The 18,405-nt window shown below is 45.7% G+C and overlaps 4 protein-coding genes across 4 annotated transcripts; 1 reads left to right on the top strand and 3 right to left on the bottom strand.

The window, feature by feature from the left end:
• Positions 1-1,927: 1,927 nt before the first annotated feature.
• DSM5745_07844 (GcvT family protein) lies at positions 1,928-4,537 on the bottom strand (the record flags this gene model as incomplete). The annotated part of the gene is made up of 1 exon (XM_026749860.1): positions 1,928-4,537. The coding sequence occupies one exon, from the start codon at positions 4,535-4,537 to the stop codon at positions 1,928-1,930; it is 2,610 nt and encodes an 869-aa protein (XP_026601892.1).
• A 1,521-nt stretch (positions 4,538-6,058) lies between these two features.
• Positions 6,059-8,403, bottom strand: DSM5745_07843 (putative C6 transcription factor; the record flags this gene model as incomplete). The annotated part of the gene is made up of 5 exons (XM_026749859.1): positions 6,059-6,667; positions 6,729-7,636; positions 7,685-8,085; positions 8,130-8,185; positions 8,236-8,403. 5 exons carry the CDS (start codon positions 8,401-8,403, stop codon positions 6,059-6,061), a joined length of 2,142 nt encoding a protein of 713 aa, XP_026601891.1.
• A 447-nt stretch (positions 8,404-8,850) lies between these two features.
• DSM5745_07842 (aromatic ring-hydroxylating oxygenase subunit alpha) lies at positions 8,851-10,125 on the bottom strand (the record flags this gene model as incomplete). Its single annotated transcript, XM_026749858.1, has 1 exon — positions 8,851-10,125. The coding sequence occupies one exon, from the start codon at positions 10,123-10,125 to the stop codon at positions 8,851-8,853; it is 1,275 nt and encodes a 424-aa protein (XP_026601890.1).
• A 1,249-nt stretch (positions 10,126-11,374) lies between these two features.
• DSM5745_07841 (NAD(P)/FAD-dependent oxidoreductase) lies at positions 11,375-12,866 on the top strand (the record flags this gene model as incomplete). Its single annotated transcript, XM_026749857.1, has 2 exons — positions 11,375-12,486; positions 12,605-12,866. The coding sequence occupies 2 exons, from the start codon at positions 11,375-11,377 to the stop codon at positions 12,864-12,866; spliced, it is 1,374 nt and encodes a 457-aa protein (XP_026601889.1).
• Between the last annotated feature and the right edge of the window lie 5,539 nt (positions 12,867-18,405).

The following is an 18,405-nucleotide window of genomic DNA, read 5'->3' as shown; positions in this document are numbered from 1 at the left end:
AGTGTTTTTTAAAGCGTTTTAAATAATAAATATAATTTTTTTATTATTTATTTAAAACCTTTTAGGGGCGCTATAAAAGTAATTTTTTAGGTTTTTAAACTAAATTTTAAGTTTTATTATATTTTTCCCTTTTAACTTTTTAACCTTTTTAAACTTAATCTTAGGCTTTTAAAAAGCCTTTTTTTTTTATAGCAAAGCTTATAATCCCTAATAGCCTTTTAGTACCTTTTTTATATATATCCAAAACTTCCAGACCCCTTAGAGCCAGCTTCACTGGCACTGGGTTCCAAAGAATTGTCTAAGCTTGACTCCAAACTGGAATCAAAAGGATTACTAGGATTAATTTTTTCTAAAGCTTGCTAAGAATGTTAACAAGAAGATTAGCACGGGGATTAATAAAAGGATTAATATAAAAATTAATAATTTAATATTATTTTAGCTCCGGGTTACAGGGGCAACTTTCCCTTATTTTTTTTAAAAAAATATTTTAATTTTAACACGCGATATTAATTATATTAAAGTTAAAAAATAAATAGGCCAGGAGTTATAATTTTAAATTACTTTTTTTTTAAAATAGCTTTAATTATAATAAATTCTGGATTAATAGGCTTTAATAATAATATAAAATAATAAAGTAAAAAATATATTTTATTTTATACTTTATTAAGCTAGTAAACTAAATTATTTAAGTTAGGTTTTTTTTTTTAACTATCTTTAATAATAATAAAATTTTTAAGTATAAATAAAAAAGGGAATACTTTTTTAGCTATTTAAGTCTAGGTTTTAAGAACCTTAACTAAAATACTTATAAACCACCTTTACTTACCTTTTAAAAATCTAGTTTAAGATATTATTATTAAAAAAGTTTAAAAAGTAGTAAGTGCAAGCAATTTTAACTATAAAATTAATAAGTTTTAAAAATCTTTATTAATAATAAAAATATTAACAAAAAAATTTAACTAATAAAAATAAAGTATTTTAAACCTTATTAAATAATACTAAAAAAGTTACTTAAAAATCTAAAAAAAAGGCTAGCCTTAAGGCTATTTTTATAAACCTTTAAGTTACACTTAAGCTATTCCTAACTAAAAAGTAAATATAGATTTAAATACTTTACACACGGGTTTTTACTTTAGTCTATACTTAGGGCCTACCCTAGCCTTGCCTAACTAATAGCTAAAACCCTAAATACTAATAACCTAGTTAAGTTATATAGCCCAACGTGGTGGTAAGGTATGCCAAGCCTTGGTGGCCTGAGGCCAAAGCTCAGGCGCTAACTCTGGACCAACGGTGGATTGGCTCCGGTGACGTCAAACGGAAAAACGTTGGCCCTGACAGTGTTAGCTAATAATAAAAATTACTTAATTTAATAAAAAAATGTTATAATACTTTAATAGCGCTTAGGCACCTTAAGTAATTTTAATTAAAATATTATAATACCTACCACTAAATTACTTGCTTATATAATTATAATATTTATAGTTTTTTAAATATTACAAAGTATTAGTAAAAGTATTTAAAATTTTTACTATTTTTAAAAGCTTAAATTATTTATAAAAACCCTAGTTAGCTCTAGCTTTTAAATATTATCGTGTTTCTTATTTAATTCTCCAGTATTTATACAATTAACAGCTTTCCTTTGCACGGTATTCAAAGGGCCTCATAGACTCGTCCTTGAGGGTGTACGTATGGGATGGTTTAAGATGCGTGCCAATTGCCCCGCACTCTCCCCCCAAGGCTCCAGGTAGCAAAGGCCGACTAGAACTAGCCCGAGGGAGACTGCCATGTGGAAATGATGGGATGTCGGTAATAGCCCCGGCCGAAGAAACCGGGCTTGAATTGAAATGCAACATGGCTGGAGAAATGGAAATATGGTATGGTACGCTACCAAAGAAAAACGCCATGGAGGAAAGCATATCTACCGTAATCACAGGAGAGCCTTGAGCGGCCTCTCCTTCCCCCTCCCACTCTCCCTCTCCCTCCCACCCCCGGTTCCAGGTCCAGCGACTCTCCCCTCGCCATCAACAACAGCCCCCTCCACAACCGTCGCCTGAACCCTCCTCCCAAAATACCCAATCTGCACACCAACCCCCTCGCCAAGCGCCGCAGGCAACCACGCCCAAACGACCGGCCTCGAAACCGTAAACCCGAACGCCGCGGTGGTGACGTACCCAACCGCCCTCCCACTCCCACTCCCACTCCCACTCCCATCCAGAAACACAGGCTCCTTCCCCATAAGCACAGATCTCCCATCGTCGACCGTAAGACAGCGCAGCCGGCGGGAGAGAGGCCGAGCAGCTCGAGTCCGCAGCGCGCCCTTGCCAATAAAGTCTTCTTCCTTATTCTTGGAAATCGCATGCCCCAGTCCGGCTTCGTACGGGTCATGTTCGGCGCCCATGTCTATTCCATACGTGCGATATCCGCACTCAAGGCGGAGCGCGTTGAAGGCGGCGCGGCCGGCGGGTATGATCCCGTGGTGTTTTCCAGCGGCGAGGACGGACTCGAAGAGGCGGGCCCCGTGCTCGGCGGACGTTTGGATTTCCCACCCGTACTCGCCGACGTAGGACTTTCGGAGGAGCAGGACGGGGATTGATGCCAGTGTGGCTGGCTTGGCGTGCATGTAGGGGAGGGCTTTGTTGGCGATCTCGTCTGTGATGCCCAGGGTGGACAGCACGTCTGCGGCGCGCGGGCCCCAGAGACCCAGGGCGCAGGTGCCCCCTGTGATGTCGGAGACGGTTACCCAGTCTGAGGATGATTTGGATTGCTGCCGGGCTGCGCGAGACAGGTACGCGAGGTCTGAGGCGCTGTTGGCGCCGATCTGGAAGGTCGTGGCGTTGAGGCGGGTGACGAAGATGTCGGCGCGGATGCCGGCGTTCGGGGTCAGGAGGAGCGTGTACGTGATTGTGCCGGGGCGGACATCCATATCCGATGTCGTGAGGTGCTGGAGGAGTTGCACGGCGCCGGGACCGTTGACAATAAACCGGTGGAAGGAGGACATGTCGTACAGCGCGACGGCATGCCGCGTCTTCCACGCTTCAACCGCTGAGATGGGCGAGGAGAACCGAGCTGACCAGGGATCGCGCTGCACAGGGTGCCACCTCTCCGGTAACGAGCGGAGGAGGCCCTTGTTGGCTTCATACCAGAACGGGCGTTCCCACCCGCCGACCTCGAGGAAGAACGCGCCCAGCTCAACCTGGCGGGCGTAAAACGGGCTCACACGCAGATTCCGCGGCGAGGTGCGCGGCTGCAGCGGGTGGATGATATCGTAGATCTCGACGAAGTTCTGCTGCGACGTTTCCTGCACGTAGGGTCTGCCCAGCTGGACGGTCTCGAACCGCGAGAGCTCGCACTCGGAGACGTCGACGCTCGACCAGCCCTGCGTCAGCAGCTCTGCCAGCGCTCTTGCTACGCCCGCACTGTGCGTGACCCAGACGGCCTCGGCGACGAAGAACCCGTCCAGATTGGGGGCTTCGCCGAGCAGGGGTCCGCCGTCCGGCGTGAACGAGAAGATGCCGTTGAAGCCGTCGTCGATTTCGGCACTGCGCAGCGCAGGGAGGAGTGTCTGTGTCTCTTTCCACGCAGGCGCGAAGTCTTCACTCGTGAAATCCAGTCGACTCGGCATATTCGTCTCGCTTACGACCTTCGGCGTGGCGCCTAGATCCCCCGCGACGACGGGCATGGGCTTGTGTCCGTAGTAGCCTATCCCGATCCTATCGCCGTGCTCGCGGTAATACAGGTCCTGGTCCTGGTGGCGGAGGATCGGATACTCCGCATTCATCGCGTTGATGCAGGCGTTCACGTCGCGGTTGGCGAGCTGCTCGATGGGCGTGGTCTTCGCGTACTGATGCGCCAGCGGGAGAAGCGGGATATCCACGCCCGCCATGGCTCCAATCTCAACGCCCCAGAAGCCCGCGCAGGAAACCACGATGTCTGCATGGAGCGCGCCGGCGCTCGTCCTCACGCCCGTGGCCCGACCGTCCGATTGCAGGATGCCCGTTACGGCCGTGTGCTCGAGGTACGTGACGCCCGCGGCCCTGGTCCGCTCAACCAGGAGGCCTGTTGCGCGCGCCGCAAGAGCCAGGCCGTCCGACGGGATATGCAAACCCCCCAGGACGACGCCCTCTGTGCTCAAGAGCGGGTGCAGCGCCAAACACTCCTCCGGACTGATTAATCTCGCCTCAACCCCCCATGCCTTCGCATACCCGAGCTTCCTCTCCAACTCGTGCATTCGGTCCTCCGTCGTCGCGACCTCCAGCCCACCAAGCTGGTTAAAGCAGCTCTGTCCGTCTTGGCTGAGACCCTGCAGTTTCTGCACCGTGTACTGCGCGAACCGCGTCATTGTCTTCGACGGCGACGTTTGGAATACCAGGCCCGGGGCATGCGATGTTGAGCCGCCTGGCAGCGAGAGCGGGCCTTGCTCGATGACTGTGATGTTTGAAGGATTCCATCCGTGCGAGAGGAGTTCGTCGGCGAGGTTTGCGCCGACGATGCCGGCGCCGATGATGATGATGGATTGTGAGGGGGCGTTGGGGGGCATTGTGGTTGAGTTTGTTGGTGTGTCTGTGTAGTGGGAGAGAAGAACGTATGGCGTTGCTAGTATACTATACCTCCATGCTGATAGCTGGCATGGCATGTCATGGCCTTGCCGGCCCCCGACCGTGCCCCGCGGCAACAGTCTCCAACGCCACGGCTGCGCACGGTTGTCCACGGGCGCTGATTCCGAGCCGATCGATCCACGAATAGCTACCCTTTACTTAGAAGTTAGGTATGGCCAGGCTGCGGGGTTGGTGCGATAAGGCGTCGGGCGACCCGGAACCGAGCCGACCCCCGCGTTTGTCTGCGGTCCAGACGACCAGAGAGATCCGGCAGAGTACATGGCAGGAGCTGGAACCGTGGGATCATGGACCGTCTAGACTACTTTGGGGAGTCGGGTCCAGCCTGCCTTATCAGGGTGCTGTTTCTAAGAATACACCGTACCCTACATGTTCTTTGTCACGATGACACTTGCAGGACGCATGGTGACTTGGTCGAACTCGGGCGGCGATCTAAATCCCTACGATAATACATGTTCACGTGTTCAAGGATTCTTTTCAAGGAGTTCTTGGATTTTGATTGTCCCCAGCCGCGTACATAGAGTAGAATGCCGGGTAAGGCTGAAACGGAGGAGCTGGAGGAGAGGGTGACGTACATCTGTTGGGTTAGGCGTTCCTAGCAACCCTTAGTAAAAAAAAAAAGCAATGTCCTGGGCTATATCCCGCCAGATCATTGAGCGATTCTCGAGACAGACAAGCTGGGCGTTGAGTGCGTTTATGATCTCAGTCAAAACCGTAGCAACCTTGGTGATACGCGCCGACCGGTTGATATAGCGATCCCTTAACCGAGGATCCTACCTTCGATACTCATGATTTTGGTAGGGTCACGTACTCCTAGCCTTCGTTAGCACCTGGGCAGGATGTTCGACGCAGCAAGGGCGAATAAAGTCAAAGCATCCACACAGCCCGGGTTCCTCTGCGATTCCATCTCAGCACCTGCAACTGAAGCTTAGGCTGCCCACCGATACTGGCACTGCCTGGGCAAACAAGAATAAACGAGTCCTAGATCCAGTCAACAATGGGTTCTGTGCGGCGACGCATGGGGCAGAGTGCGTTGGGACTGGTGCTTTGGAAGTCATATTGCCGCTGGGAGACTGGGTACCGTACTAAACCGCAAGGCTGGGCCGGAAATGGAAATCGAGAGTGGCGCTTGGGAAGCTGGTGCATGGAAGGCGCAGAGAAGAGTGGACAGCCGCGGGCTCGGATCTTGCGATCGGTCAGTGGTGCAGACGGGCGATGGCGCTGTGGAATGGAAGACGTTGAGTGGCATCGAGCCCCGACTATGGCGGTCACTGTGACGGTCATGGCTGTCGCTGTCGCTGTCGCTGTCGCTGTCGCTGTCGCTGTCGCTGTGGCCGTGGCGTCTTGGGTCTTGAAACAGCTAGACATCTCTCACCCCCCCTAGGAAACAAGCGTCAGAAAACCATCAGTTCAGTTCGTATGCATCAGTCAGCCAGAGGTCTGGTCTATAGATTTCCCAAATTCCACCACGCACTCCCCTCCACATCCCCGACTATCGGAACCTGCATGCCCGTGGCCGTGGCCGCGGGCCCATGATACTCAACCTCATCCATATTGCCCCCGAACGTCGAATCCGCCCACAGCCACGGCGTGTTCAGCATGAGGCTGTCAACCGGCGCAACGAGCGGATCCCTCACGGCACTCACACTCACACTCACACTCTCCCGCTCCCGCTCCTTACCAGTACCAGTATCACGCAGACTCGTGCCCCGCAGCGTCTCGGCCACGGCCGTCGGACTGCGATACAGCGGCATGGGCACGGCCTGGCCGCCGTCCGTCGTGTTGACGCTTACCTCCGGCGAGGCGGTGACGATGATATCGAGGTTTGAGATGTCGGGTGCGCCTTGGGCGAGGGCGGGTGGGGAGAGGGAGGGGTGCAGGAGGCCCTGGCTTTGAAGTCGATCGTCGCTGGAGTCGGAGTCCGGGGATACGTTGAACTGCAGGATATCCCACATCAGCGGGATGTTCAGGTGGATCTTTGAAGGAACCCAGTCGTCTAGATCGATGATTTCGGTGCCCGAGGCGATGCGGGTTAGGGTTGTGAGTTTTTGGCTCTGCGACGTTCGTTAGCATGCGTTCATTCTTCGCTGTCTTTGGCAGGGTAAGTGGGCGTACCAAGACCTCGCAAGCGCGCGAAAACCCACTAAACCCGCGCAGGAAATCAGAGCACTTCGCAAAGTCGGCGCGGGACTTATACTTGAGTCTTGGATCATCAGCGCAGCAGTAATAAAGCTGCACGGTCGCGGCGATGCCAGCGACATGCGCGAAGAACGGGTCCGTGAGCCGGAAGTTCTTCTCGGAGACCATATCGATGAGTCGCACGATCCAGGTTGCATGAAGCAGAACAAGTTCCGAGCTGCGGCGCCAGAAACTATTCGGGATCGCGAGGTTCGGGTTCTGCTGCGAGGCCATGATGTACAGGAATGGGTGGTTGAGGACGGTCAGGATGGCGTGGTACATGAATTGCAGCTTCACCCAGGGGACCCAGTAGGCTTTATTGCTCGCTATCTCGTCGGCGGTGCGCGCGTAGAAGCGCACGTGGTCGTAGCGGTGGCAGAGGGGGGTCGAGTTCTCGATTTCATTTAGGTCGGATAGGACGATCGCGTACTGGGACTCGTGGCGCCAGGGCTCCGTCACGCGGTTGCTTGTGCAGTGGCTTATGTACGCGCGGACCTTGGCCCACACCCAGCCGAAGTGGATGGACATGCTCCAGATGCCGGTGTCGTCGGGGGAGGAGCAGCCGACTGTGTCGCGCGGGACGGGGGGCGGTTTCGGGGTCGTGTCTTCTCGGGGGTCGGAGGGGGAGAGGTAGGGCGGGCGCCAGGTGGAGGTTGGGATGGCGAGGAGGCCCGTCTGGCGGCCGTAGGACTGCTCGAGGAGCTGGAGGGACCAGAACAGGCGCTTCTTCTGCTCGGCGTGCCGGTCTTGCGTGGTTGTGTAGGCGGCGTCGGTGTCGAGCATGGCGGCGCGGCAGAGCTGGAAGCCCAGGCCTAGATGGAACCGACCGAGCTGGAGGTGGCCATCTATTGATATTAATTCACTTCTTGTCTTATGTGAGGAGGCAGACATACCGATAAAAGCGGAATACGCAAGCAAACACAGACTCTCGATCGTGGCCAGCTCGACCGTCCCGTTCGCGATCTTCAGCATAATCAGGCTCTTTGCGCTATCTGCATATCGCTGGCCCTGCTCAGCCTCTCTCGTGAATCGACTCGTCAGCGCAAGGATACTGTAGATCAGCTCCTCCGGGTGCGACTCGATGTTGCCGAGTTCTTTGATGTTCAGACACCAGACCGGCTGTCGGTGGCAGCACTCCAGGTACAGATCGATGGCTTTCGCAACGGCAAGCGACGACGCCTGCGGGCTCGCTTCGTCGAGGGCGAATATCGAGGGAAAGGCCGTCTCGTTCGCGTATTCGCCGTGCGACGTGCTGCTGAAGTCGTGTTCTTCGAGCGGCGGTTGTTCGTGTTGTCTGCCCACTTAGCATTCTCAACGCTTAAGATCGGTGGTACGTACGCTGCCCCTCGCAGGATCTGGTTGACCTTTTCCTCCAGCTCCGCGAGTCGGTCTTTCTACCAGCTGTCAGCAATCTTGCTCCTACTGTGGTAGATAAGAGACATACATCCGGCCCGCTGACTCCCCCCGCCGCCGCATACGAGCACTGCTGGTTCAACCGCACGCAGCACGAGCAGGCGGGCTTCTCGCCCGGACAGCGCGTCTTCTTGCGGCGGCAGTTGATGCAGGCGTGGTTTGAGCGGAGGCGGCGACGTGTCCCGCTGTCGGGCGGCATCGCCACGAGGTACGGTGCGGGAATGGGTGCGTGGCTTGGATGTGTTGGAGATGACCTTGGTGAGGAGGGAGAACCCTGACTAAGGCTTATGAGGGCTAGGATGGACGGTGCAAGGAGGCAGCAATGGATGAAGTGACAGATGAAGAGATCAATGAAGGCAGACCCTTTGCACTGACTGAGGGACACTGGCACTGACCGACAGGACAGGCCAAGCTGCGGGGTCGGGATACTTTGTCTTGATTGGGAGACGCTTGACCAGACTCAGTTAGCGCGCACGATATCGACTACTTCCGCCAATCAGAGATCGTCGATAGCAGCTGGCTTATCAGAGCATAAAGTGAACAATTTGTCAGACTCATGAACATAACTAAACATAAACAAACTATGCACAACAAACATCGCTAACAAACAGTCTGCATCCATCTCCCATCCCATCAGAGTAAATTCCTACCAAGCAACCGCCGCCGCCGGCTGAGCCCCCAAACACGCCCCATCCGTCGGCCCTCCAGCCTCCTGACACTTCAAGCCCGAGCAAAACAGCACATCCTTCTCAGAAACCTCACTCTCCTTGGGCAGAATCTGCCTGGCCGGCCAGATCTCGCCCTTCCCCTTCTCCTCCTTCTCAAAGTGCCCGACCACCAGATCCCTCACACTCTTCTGGAAATAAAGCGGCCCCTTCTCCATCGTCGGATGCAGCTCCCCATTCACAAAGACCCCGGCATTCAGATTCCGCTGCGCATACGCACACAGGTACTTATCCTCGCTCATAATGCGCTTATACATCTCGTTAACCAGCGCAAAGTCTTCGTCAGACGCATTCTTGTTCCGGAACACCTCGTACTTCATGCTCGTTTTCGTCGGGCTGATCGGCACAAACCGCTGCGTGAAGAAGAAGTTCGGCGTCACGTTCATGCTCGCGTTCGGGAAGTAGTATGTCGCCGCGACCTTGAGGCCGCGCTCGACTTGCTCGGGCTTGCTGTGTGCGTCGTGGATGATGCTCCCGTCTCGAGTGTCGACCGAGTACGTGCTCAGGTCTGCGACGGCCGGGATGTCCGGGTGCGTCGTCGCGCAGTGGTAGCACTCGTTGTAGTTGTCCGCCAGGATCTTCCAGTTGAAGTCGCCGCCCTGCTCCCAGGTGTGGTCGTAGACGTAGTCGTCCCAGTTGATGTAGGACATGCGCGGCTGCTGATCAATGCCCGCGAAGTCGTCGTCCCATGCGATCTCGGGGCTCTCTTTTGCGTCGAGGTTCACCCAGATGAAGCCGTAGTTGTCGACGTGGACGTGGATGGGGAGGAGGCCGTTTTTGCTCTTGTCGAAGCCGCTGAGGTCTTGGTAGCCTGGGGCTTTTGCGAGTTTCCCGTTGAGCCCGTAGGACCAGCCGTGGTATTTGCAGGAGAAGATGCGGCTGGAGCCTTGGTCTTCGGTCACGACGGGGAAGGCGCGGTGGCGGCAGATGTTGTGGAAGGCGTTGATGGCGCCGGTGCGGTCCTTGACCAGCACGAAGGTGAAGCCGGCGACTTCGTAGCGCAGCCAGTCGCCGGTGTTGGCGAGGCGGTTTCTGTGGGTTGTCATGAGCCACTTTCGGCTGAAGATGGCGCGGCGTTCCAGCTCGAACATCTCTTGGCTGGTGTACCAGGAGGCCGGCAGGGCGCGGGTGCCGCCTGGGGGGGATGATGGGGAGGGGGACTCGCGGAGTCCGAGGTAGCTGAGGAGGGAGGACATTGTGTTGGTTTTGGTGGAGTGGAGAGGATGGGTATCACGTTGAAATAAGGTTGTTGTGTCTTGGACTCGAGGTCGTTGTGTCTTGGACTCGAGGTCGTTGTGGTCTCAGACTCAAGGTCTTGTTATTGTCTTTGTCTCGCGGACTCGAGGCCTCTATATAGGCTCAAGAGACTTGGTGTTGAGCCGTGAACAACCTCAGGTCAAGTCATGTTGACGATAGCCGTCCGTCCAGGACGGAGACATGAATGGGAGTCCGCCGGGACGGTCTGGACTCCGGACGCCACAGCACGCCTATCAGTAGGCGGTTCAGCAGCCTTGTGACTTCTTTGTCTGGAGCTGCCTAGTCTCAGTGTCCAGATGACGAAGCCGTGTTGTTTGCCGTCTGCAGTCGGTGATGGCGGCGGCTCACTGTCCGGCTCAACCCCGATGCAGATGCAGGCGCCCGATGTGGCCGGGCGTGTACCACGACAGTCATGCTGCGTAGTTTTGACCTCGTGGCAAAGATAAGGTACGTTGAAGGATGTGTTGCATCAGCACTATGTCAAGATGGGTTATACGTTCCCACCTGCAGTCCCATGACCTGCTCTGTACGCATAGGGACACGGTCCTACCGGTGGTCACGGCCGGGGCTTGAACATTCCTGTCTTACGCGGAAGGCGGAATAGTCATCTCCGGATTAAGCTTTGACTTTTAGAACAATATCTCACTTCTCACAGGGATACCCTTTGATGTCGGCTTCTTTCCCCTAATTCCCCTGGATGTATATATTTGTATGTTCATGGAGTAAACGGTGAGCGACAAGAAGGCATGGGGCTGTAACAAAAAACAGGTATAGTAAGAGAGAATTGGACTCTCCGAATTCGTTATCCAGCCAATAAATGAATAGACATCGAGTCTGCAGAGGTTTCCATCCGTCGACGATATCGATCTAGGGCTACCCGGAGTCCTGCATCTCTCCCACCACACCCAGAGAACGCTATCAACACAACTGCATGACCGACCGCTATCTTCAAATGTTATCTGAGCACAGCAAACACCAGCAAACAAAGAAAAGCAAACTCAAACTCCCAACCGACCCACGAACCTCCGCCAGCTTATCACGCCAAGCCGGCTCACACGGTTCACGAGCCGACGCTGCATTGCGGGGAGCTCCACCAGTGTATACAGCAGCTATAGCTATACCTATACCTAGTAAAGAACTTCCTCATACCACTGCTACCTCTCCCATCCTCATAATCATATCACGACCATGGACAAATCCACCCGCATCATCATCATCGGCGCCGGCGTCTTCGGCCTCTCCACAGCCCTCGACCTCGCCACCACCGGCTTCACAAACATCACAGTTCTCGACCGCTGCATGCCCCCGGTCCCCGACGGCTCCAGCAACGACATCTCGCGCGTCATCCGCTTCGACTACGGCGACAAGGTCTACGCGCAGCTCGGCAAGGAAGCCTACGACCTCTGGAACACCCCGGCCTACGCAGACTCCTTCCACCAGGGCCCGTGCGTGTGGACGTCGCAGAAGAAAGGCGGGCTAGCAGGCGGGTCGGACTTCATCCGGCGCACGAAGAACATCCTCGATGATCTAGGCCTGGAGTGGCATGATCTGCCTCATGTGGACGCGCTAAAGCAGCGCTTTCCGGCCGTAGCGGGCCGCCCCATCGGCGAGGAGTTCGAGGGGTTCTATAACAACGCCGCCGGGTGGGCAGACGCAGGCGTCGCGATCGCAGGCCTGCGAGACCGCTGCATCGAAGCGGGTGTGTCGTTCGTCACAGGGCCACACGGCCACGTCTCGTACCTGGAGCACGGGAAGGAAGACAGCGGCGAGATCAAAATCACAGCAGCCCGCACCCTCGACGGCGGCCGCATCCCCGGCGACAAATTCATCCTGGCAACGGGCGCCTGGACAGCCAGCCTGATCCCATCGTGGAACTCGATGGTGGCGACCGCGCAGATCGTGGGCTTCGTGCGCCTCACGCCGTCCGAGGTACAGGCGCTCAAGGACCTGCCTATCATCTTCAACCTGTCGACCGGCTTCTTCTCTTTCCCGCCGCATGAGAAGAGCGGGTACCTGAAGGTTGCGTGCCATAGCTTCGGGTACACGCTGTCCAGCGAGTCGGTCAACAAGTCTGTTTCCGCACCGCCCAGCCGCGCGATCCCTGCCCGTGCGAACTTCATCCCGCAAGAAGGCATGGAGCGGCTGAGCGCTGGACTGAGGGAGATCCTCCCCGAGATCGCGGAGCGCGGGTTCGAGAAGACCTGTCTGTGTTGGTACAACGAGACGCCGACGGGCGACTTCATCTTCGACTTCCACCCCGAGTATCAGAACCTGTTTGTTGCGACGGGGGGGACGGGACAGTACGTGCCATCCATATCTACCATACCTAGCTACTCCTACCTGCACACCCGCCTATATTCCCCTTCCCCTTCCCCTTCCCCCTCAACCTCAAGCTAACACGATGACGTATGTACGCAGCGCCTTCAAATTCCTCCCCGTGATCGGGAAATACATCGGCTCGGCGTTCCAGCGCACGCTGTCGCCCGAACTCACGGCCAAGTGGAAGTTCCACACCGAGTACCGCGACCAGCCGCGCGAGAAGCTGTTCACGGGGAGCAACAGTCGCAATGGCGGGGATGGGAGTCGGGGCGGGCCGGATCGACGGGAGTTTAGTGCGCAGGAGAGGGATCGGTTGCTTGGGTTGACGGATGCGTTGGCGACGAGGAGGGCGAGGATTTAGATTTCAGCTAACTCGGTGGATTCCAGGTTGGGATCTGGAGGACTGGGCTGGACTGGATTGTGGAGGGTGAGCTGGTTGTGATGTAGAGCTGGGATGGTTCGCCAGGTAGGACGGGGAGAGTTAGGAGCAAACTTATGGTTCAATGTATATAGATATGGATGTTCGGAATGGAGGATACCTAACCTACCATACCTAAGCATACTCGACTACTGGAGCCTTTGGTAGTGGTGCCACGTACCTCGGGATGGTGCCTCATCTCTGGGCTCTAGGTCAAGTTGGAGCAAGGGGAAAGGGAGACCAGAGCAGCGACCAAATCCTACTGTATAAAGACCTCCCGGCCTGCCGAGTCCATGCCGAGCAAGGGGTATTTGCACCGGAACCTTAAACCGTAGGAGTGCCTTGGGTATGTTATGTTGGTCTAGGATACGTAGGGTAGGTAAAATACCCTGTAGCCCGCGTGCTAAGTGGTTGCAGTACTTTAGTTTAATCCTTTAAAAAATAAAGGTTATTTTATTAGGTAAATAATAACTTACATAGCCCTTTAACTTAATAATCACGTGCTAGTATTATAATAACTTAATTTAGCTTTTAAAGGGTAATTTTAGCTTATTTTAAGCTTTAAAAAGCCTTATATAAATACTTAAAGCCTTTAAAAAGTGCTAAGCACCTATTTTTATTAAAAAAGTATTTATTTTTTTTTAGGTTTAAATAAGCTAAAACTAGGCTAAAAATTACTTTTTAAAAATTTTTAAAAATTAGAAAATCCCGGGTTTAAACCTGGGTATAATTATATAAGTTTTTTTTTATAAATTAATTAAATTAGGTAAAGTTAAAAAATTAATTTATTACTTTTTAATTAGGCTAGTATAGCGGTAAAAACCTTTAAAAAGTAATAAATTTTTAAATTTTAATTTTATATATAAAAATTTAACATGCTTAACTTTAAAAAAAAGTATTAATTTTTACTTATTTAAATTAATAGCCTTGGGCTAATAAAAAGCTATTATTTAAAATATATTTAAAATAACCTTATACTTAAAATTATAAAAAATTAAAAAGTATTATTTTAATATTTAAAAAATTTATAAATTAAAAATTTAATATAACTTTATAGTATTAAGTTTTTTATATTTATTTATAGCCTTATTTAATTTATAAATATTTAAGTAAGCTATTTAACTAATAAAAATTAAGTAAAAATAACCAGCCGTAATATAAAAAAAATAATTAAAAGTAAAAAAAAAATAAATAAATAGGTAAACTAATTTTATATTAAAATTTAAATAACTTAATTATAAAAGGCTTAAGCTTAAAAGCTAAAAAATATTATAATTAAATTAATTAACTAAATATTTTAATAAATAAAATATATATACATGCTAATTAACCCTGTACTTAATATTTACTAAGTATATTAAAATTATATTATTAGTTTTTAACTTTTAAGGCTTAAACTAATTATAGTTAAAAGGCTTTTTAAATAAAATTTTATTTAGTATTTTAACATAAAAAACTATTATATATATTAAACCTAGTAAAAAATCCTTTTTTAATATATTTAAAACTACTTTATTAATAGTTATTTCTTGTGCCTTATAAATAATAATACTAGCGTAGGCCGCGGCGCGCAGCGCCGCGGTTGGAGCTAGTAAATTGTTTCCCTTAGTAATTTAATATTAATAAACTATTAAATAGTAAGCAAGCTTAGTTTTTATTAGTGTTATAGCTAGCTTTTTATAATATTAAAGGGGATTATAAAATAATTTAGGGGCACAGCCGTCTTTTTTAGGAATATTAAATTTTAGGGGTTATTTATATAGTACCATGCTAGGTATAATTTAAATATTTTAATACACCGTAGCGTGGGGAAATAGCTATAAAATTTAGTTTAGTTATAGCTACTAGTTCTTGGGTTAGAATTACTTAAGCAAGCTAACTAAGGTAGGTATAAAATATAGTATTAAAAAGGTTATTTATAGCCTAGGGTGCCACGGGTGGTATTTATTTATGTTATATTTTTTAAATATATTATTAAAAAAGTAATAACTATATAAAGTTATAATTTTTACCACTTTAGCATGTAAAAAAAGTAATAAGCAGGGTATATTTATAAAAAGTATTAATTTATTAAACTTTAGGGGGCTAGCCCCTGGGCTAAAAGTATTTATTTAATAATAATATAAACTTAGGGGCCGGCTTTAAGCTAAATATTAAATATTAATTAAGACCGGGCTGCATAATTTATTTAAAATATTATTTTTTAATAATAATAGTTAAGGCAGTACTTATTATAAAAAAAAGCAAGGCTTTTAATTAAAGGTTATAAATAACCACCTTTTAGCAAGTAAGCCCTTTACTATAAGACTTTATTATAGGATACTAATAGCCTATATTTAATTACCTGCTTAGTTTACTTACTTAGTTTACTTGCTTATGGCCCTCCAGCCTTATTCTATAGGCTATATCCCTTTTTATTTTATATAGTTTTATAGTTAATTAGTTTTTAAAAAATTAAAAAGTTATTAGGGATTAAAGGTGTACTAAAAATTAAAAAAGGACTAAAAATTATTTATAAATTAATTAAGCAAGAAATAAACACCTATATTAAATAAAAAGTCCCATTAAGTTTTTAATATACCCAGGGGCTTGGAAGGGTTTTTAATTACTTATAATATTAATAGTATATTTACTAGTATTAGGGGTGGTTCCCGGAGTCCTAACTAAAATATTTAGCCTTAAGTATTTTAATAGTAAAGATATTTAGGGTGGTTTTTAAAGTCCTAACTTAAATATTTAGCCCCAAGCTTCTTGGTGGTAAAGGTATTTAAGGAATAATTATTTATAAATAGCGCTAATAAAGTAGGGCCCTTATTAAATATAATAATAAATAAATTTAATAGCTGGCGGGAACTGCCTTATAAACCCTACCTATAATACCTACTTTTAGTACTTATTATTTACAGGCTAGTAAAATTTATACCCAAGATATTAAGTACTAGCATGTTTAAAAAAGTATTTTACCTTTTTTTATATTTAACTAGCTGTTATGCAAGCTTATAAGCTTTAATTATTAAGGTTAGCTTTTAATAAAGTAAATAGCTTATTATTATAGGGTAAACCTAAAATATAAAGTTTTTTTTAAAGCAAGGAAATAATATAATATTTTTAAAAGTAGCTATTTTTTAGGGTATGGCTCTTGCATATGCTATATTAATAAGTTTATTAAATTTACTATACTTTAGTACTGCACCTTTGCGCTAGCATCCTAAGGTATAAAATATTTAGGATTTATAAGGTTATTTACCCTAAAAAATATACTAGCTAAAATTTATAATATATTAATAGTTAATAGCGGTACTAAAATAGCTGGCTAGCTTTAAAACTACTTATATAATTTAGTTTTAGCGCTTTTAGCTATAGTATTAAGGTAAGCTAGGTTATTAAAATTAAGTTAAAAAAGGCTTACTGCCCCTGTTTAATAGTATATATAAAAATACTAAGATATTAAGGTTTAAGAGCCATGTTTACTATAATAATAAATATATATTATTTTAGCGTGTTATAAAAAAAAATAATAGGTTAAATTTTCCTGGCCAGGGGCTTATTTTTAATAAACATGCTAACTTAATAAATACTAGTATTACACTTAATTAAAAATATACTTTTTATTTAATAGCCTTTAAGTTACTAGAATAGGGCTTTAAAGCCCTAAACCTTTTAAACTTATTATATTAAAGCTTTTTTTTAAGTATTATGCCTTTGGGCATGCCTTTGGGCATTATGCCTTTAGGTATTAGGGGTTAGCTTTGGGCTAAGCTAAAAAGGGTTATTAAAATAATAATACTTTACTATTAGCTATATATTAATTAATTAAAATTACTATAATAAAAATTTTTAGCTTATAAGAAATATATATTACGCCTAAATGCCTGTTTTAGGTAGTTATAAGCTATAGGAATTTAACCTAAAGGGTGTTATAAGGCTAAATAGGTAATTTTATTTTAACCTAAACTTTAGGGAGTAATATATTATTTGTTTTATATAAAAGTGTAATAAATAATAAAAAATTTTATAAATACTTTAAGCTATGTTTTATATACCCCCCTTACATGGTGGTAAAGGCATAGGTAGTATATTTTAGTAATATAAAGTAATAGTAAGTAATAATTTTTAGGTAACTATTATACCCGGGGTTGGCCGGAGAAATAGTAATTAATAATACTTTATAAGTATAAAGGCATGTTATTAGTAATAGCTAATAGTGCTAATATACTAATACCTAAAAATAAGTTAAAGTGCTAATATTTAGGGATATTTTATTTTTTTAGCTAGCAAGGTTTAGGGTGGCCTTATTATATAAGGGATTAATTAGCCTTATTAAAATATATTATACTAGTTTAACTAGATTAAACTAATTAGTTTATTTAAGTATAATAAATAATTAATAAATTTAGACTTAATAAATTTAAATACTTATTATTTTTTTTTTTTAGCATTAAATGTAAATTGTAAACCCAAGAACTTTAATAAACTAAGAACTTTAATAAACTAAAAACTACTAATAAACTAAAAATAGTTAATAAACCTAGATTTAAATATTTAATTTTTTTTATTATACTTTATATTATTACAAGTATTTTTAATTTTTTTAGTTAGCAGGCCCCTTATTAAGTTACTAATATACCTAAGGGCTTAAAGGGGGGCAGTAAGTAAATTTAAAGGGTAAATTTAATAAGCAAACTTAAAGGGCAAACTTAAAGAGCAAACTTAAAGGGTAAACTTAATAAGTAAACTTAAAAGGTAAAAAATAATAAATATTTTTTAATAAATAAATAAAATTAACCTTATATTAGCCCAATTGCATAAGTATTAAAATAAAAAAAAAATAAATACTTAATAAATATTAGGGTACTAGTTATTAAAATAACTAAAATTATTAAGATAAAAAAAGCCCGGTATTAAACTAAGTAAAAAAGTAGTAAAGGCATAAAGTATTTATTAATATTAAAAGCCTAAGGTAGTATGCACTTAAAAGCACTATATTAATATAAAAAAATATTAATATAGTACTAGTAAAAGAGAACTGCTACTTAAACCGCTATTTTAAAGCTAATAATATATATAAAGAAATTATAAATATATTATTAATAAAAAAATATTACTATCTAACTAAGTACATAATTACTTTAGGGCCTTTTTTTTTTTTTAAATAGCCTAGTAAAAGTACTTGCTATTAAAAGGTTAGCAACGCCCGGGAAAGTAATTATATATAAAGTAGGTATTTTATTAAGGCTCCCCTGGAGAACCAGGAGGAAATAAAGAAGTATAAGTACTAGGATTATAAAAAAAGTATTTATTTTTTTTTTACTTTTTTTTACAAGATTTTATGTTTTTTTGCTTATGCTTTTTGGAACTTGCGTTTTTATTTTTTAAAATTACTTTTTATTTAGGGGGAGAAGAAGGCTCTGGAAACATGGATTAGGGAAGCTTATAATTAATTTAATTTTTTGCTATATTATTAGTAATAGGAAATTTAGTT

The sequence above is a fragment of the Aspergillus mulundensis genome (genome assembly GCF_003369625.1).
Source record: "Aspergillus mulundensis strain DSM 5745 chromosome Unknown scaffold_8, whole genome shotgun sequence".
In the NCBI taxonomy this organism is placed as follows: Eukaryota; Fungi; Ascomycota; class Eurotiomycetes; order Eurotiales; family Aspergillaceae; genus Aspergillus; species Aspergillus mulundensis.
This window is presented reverse-complemented; position numbering and strand designations above follow the sequence as displayed.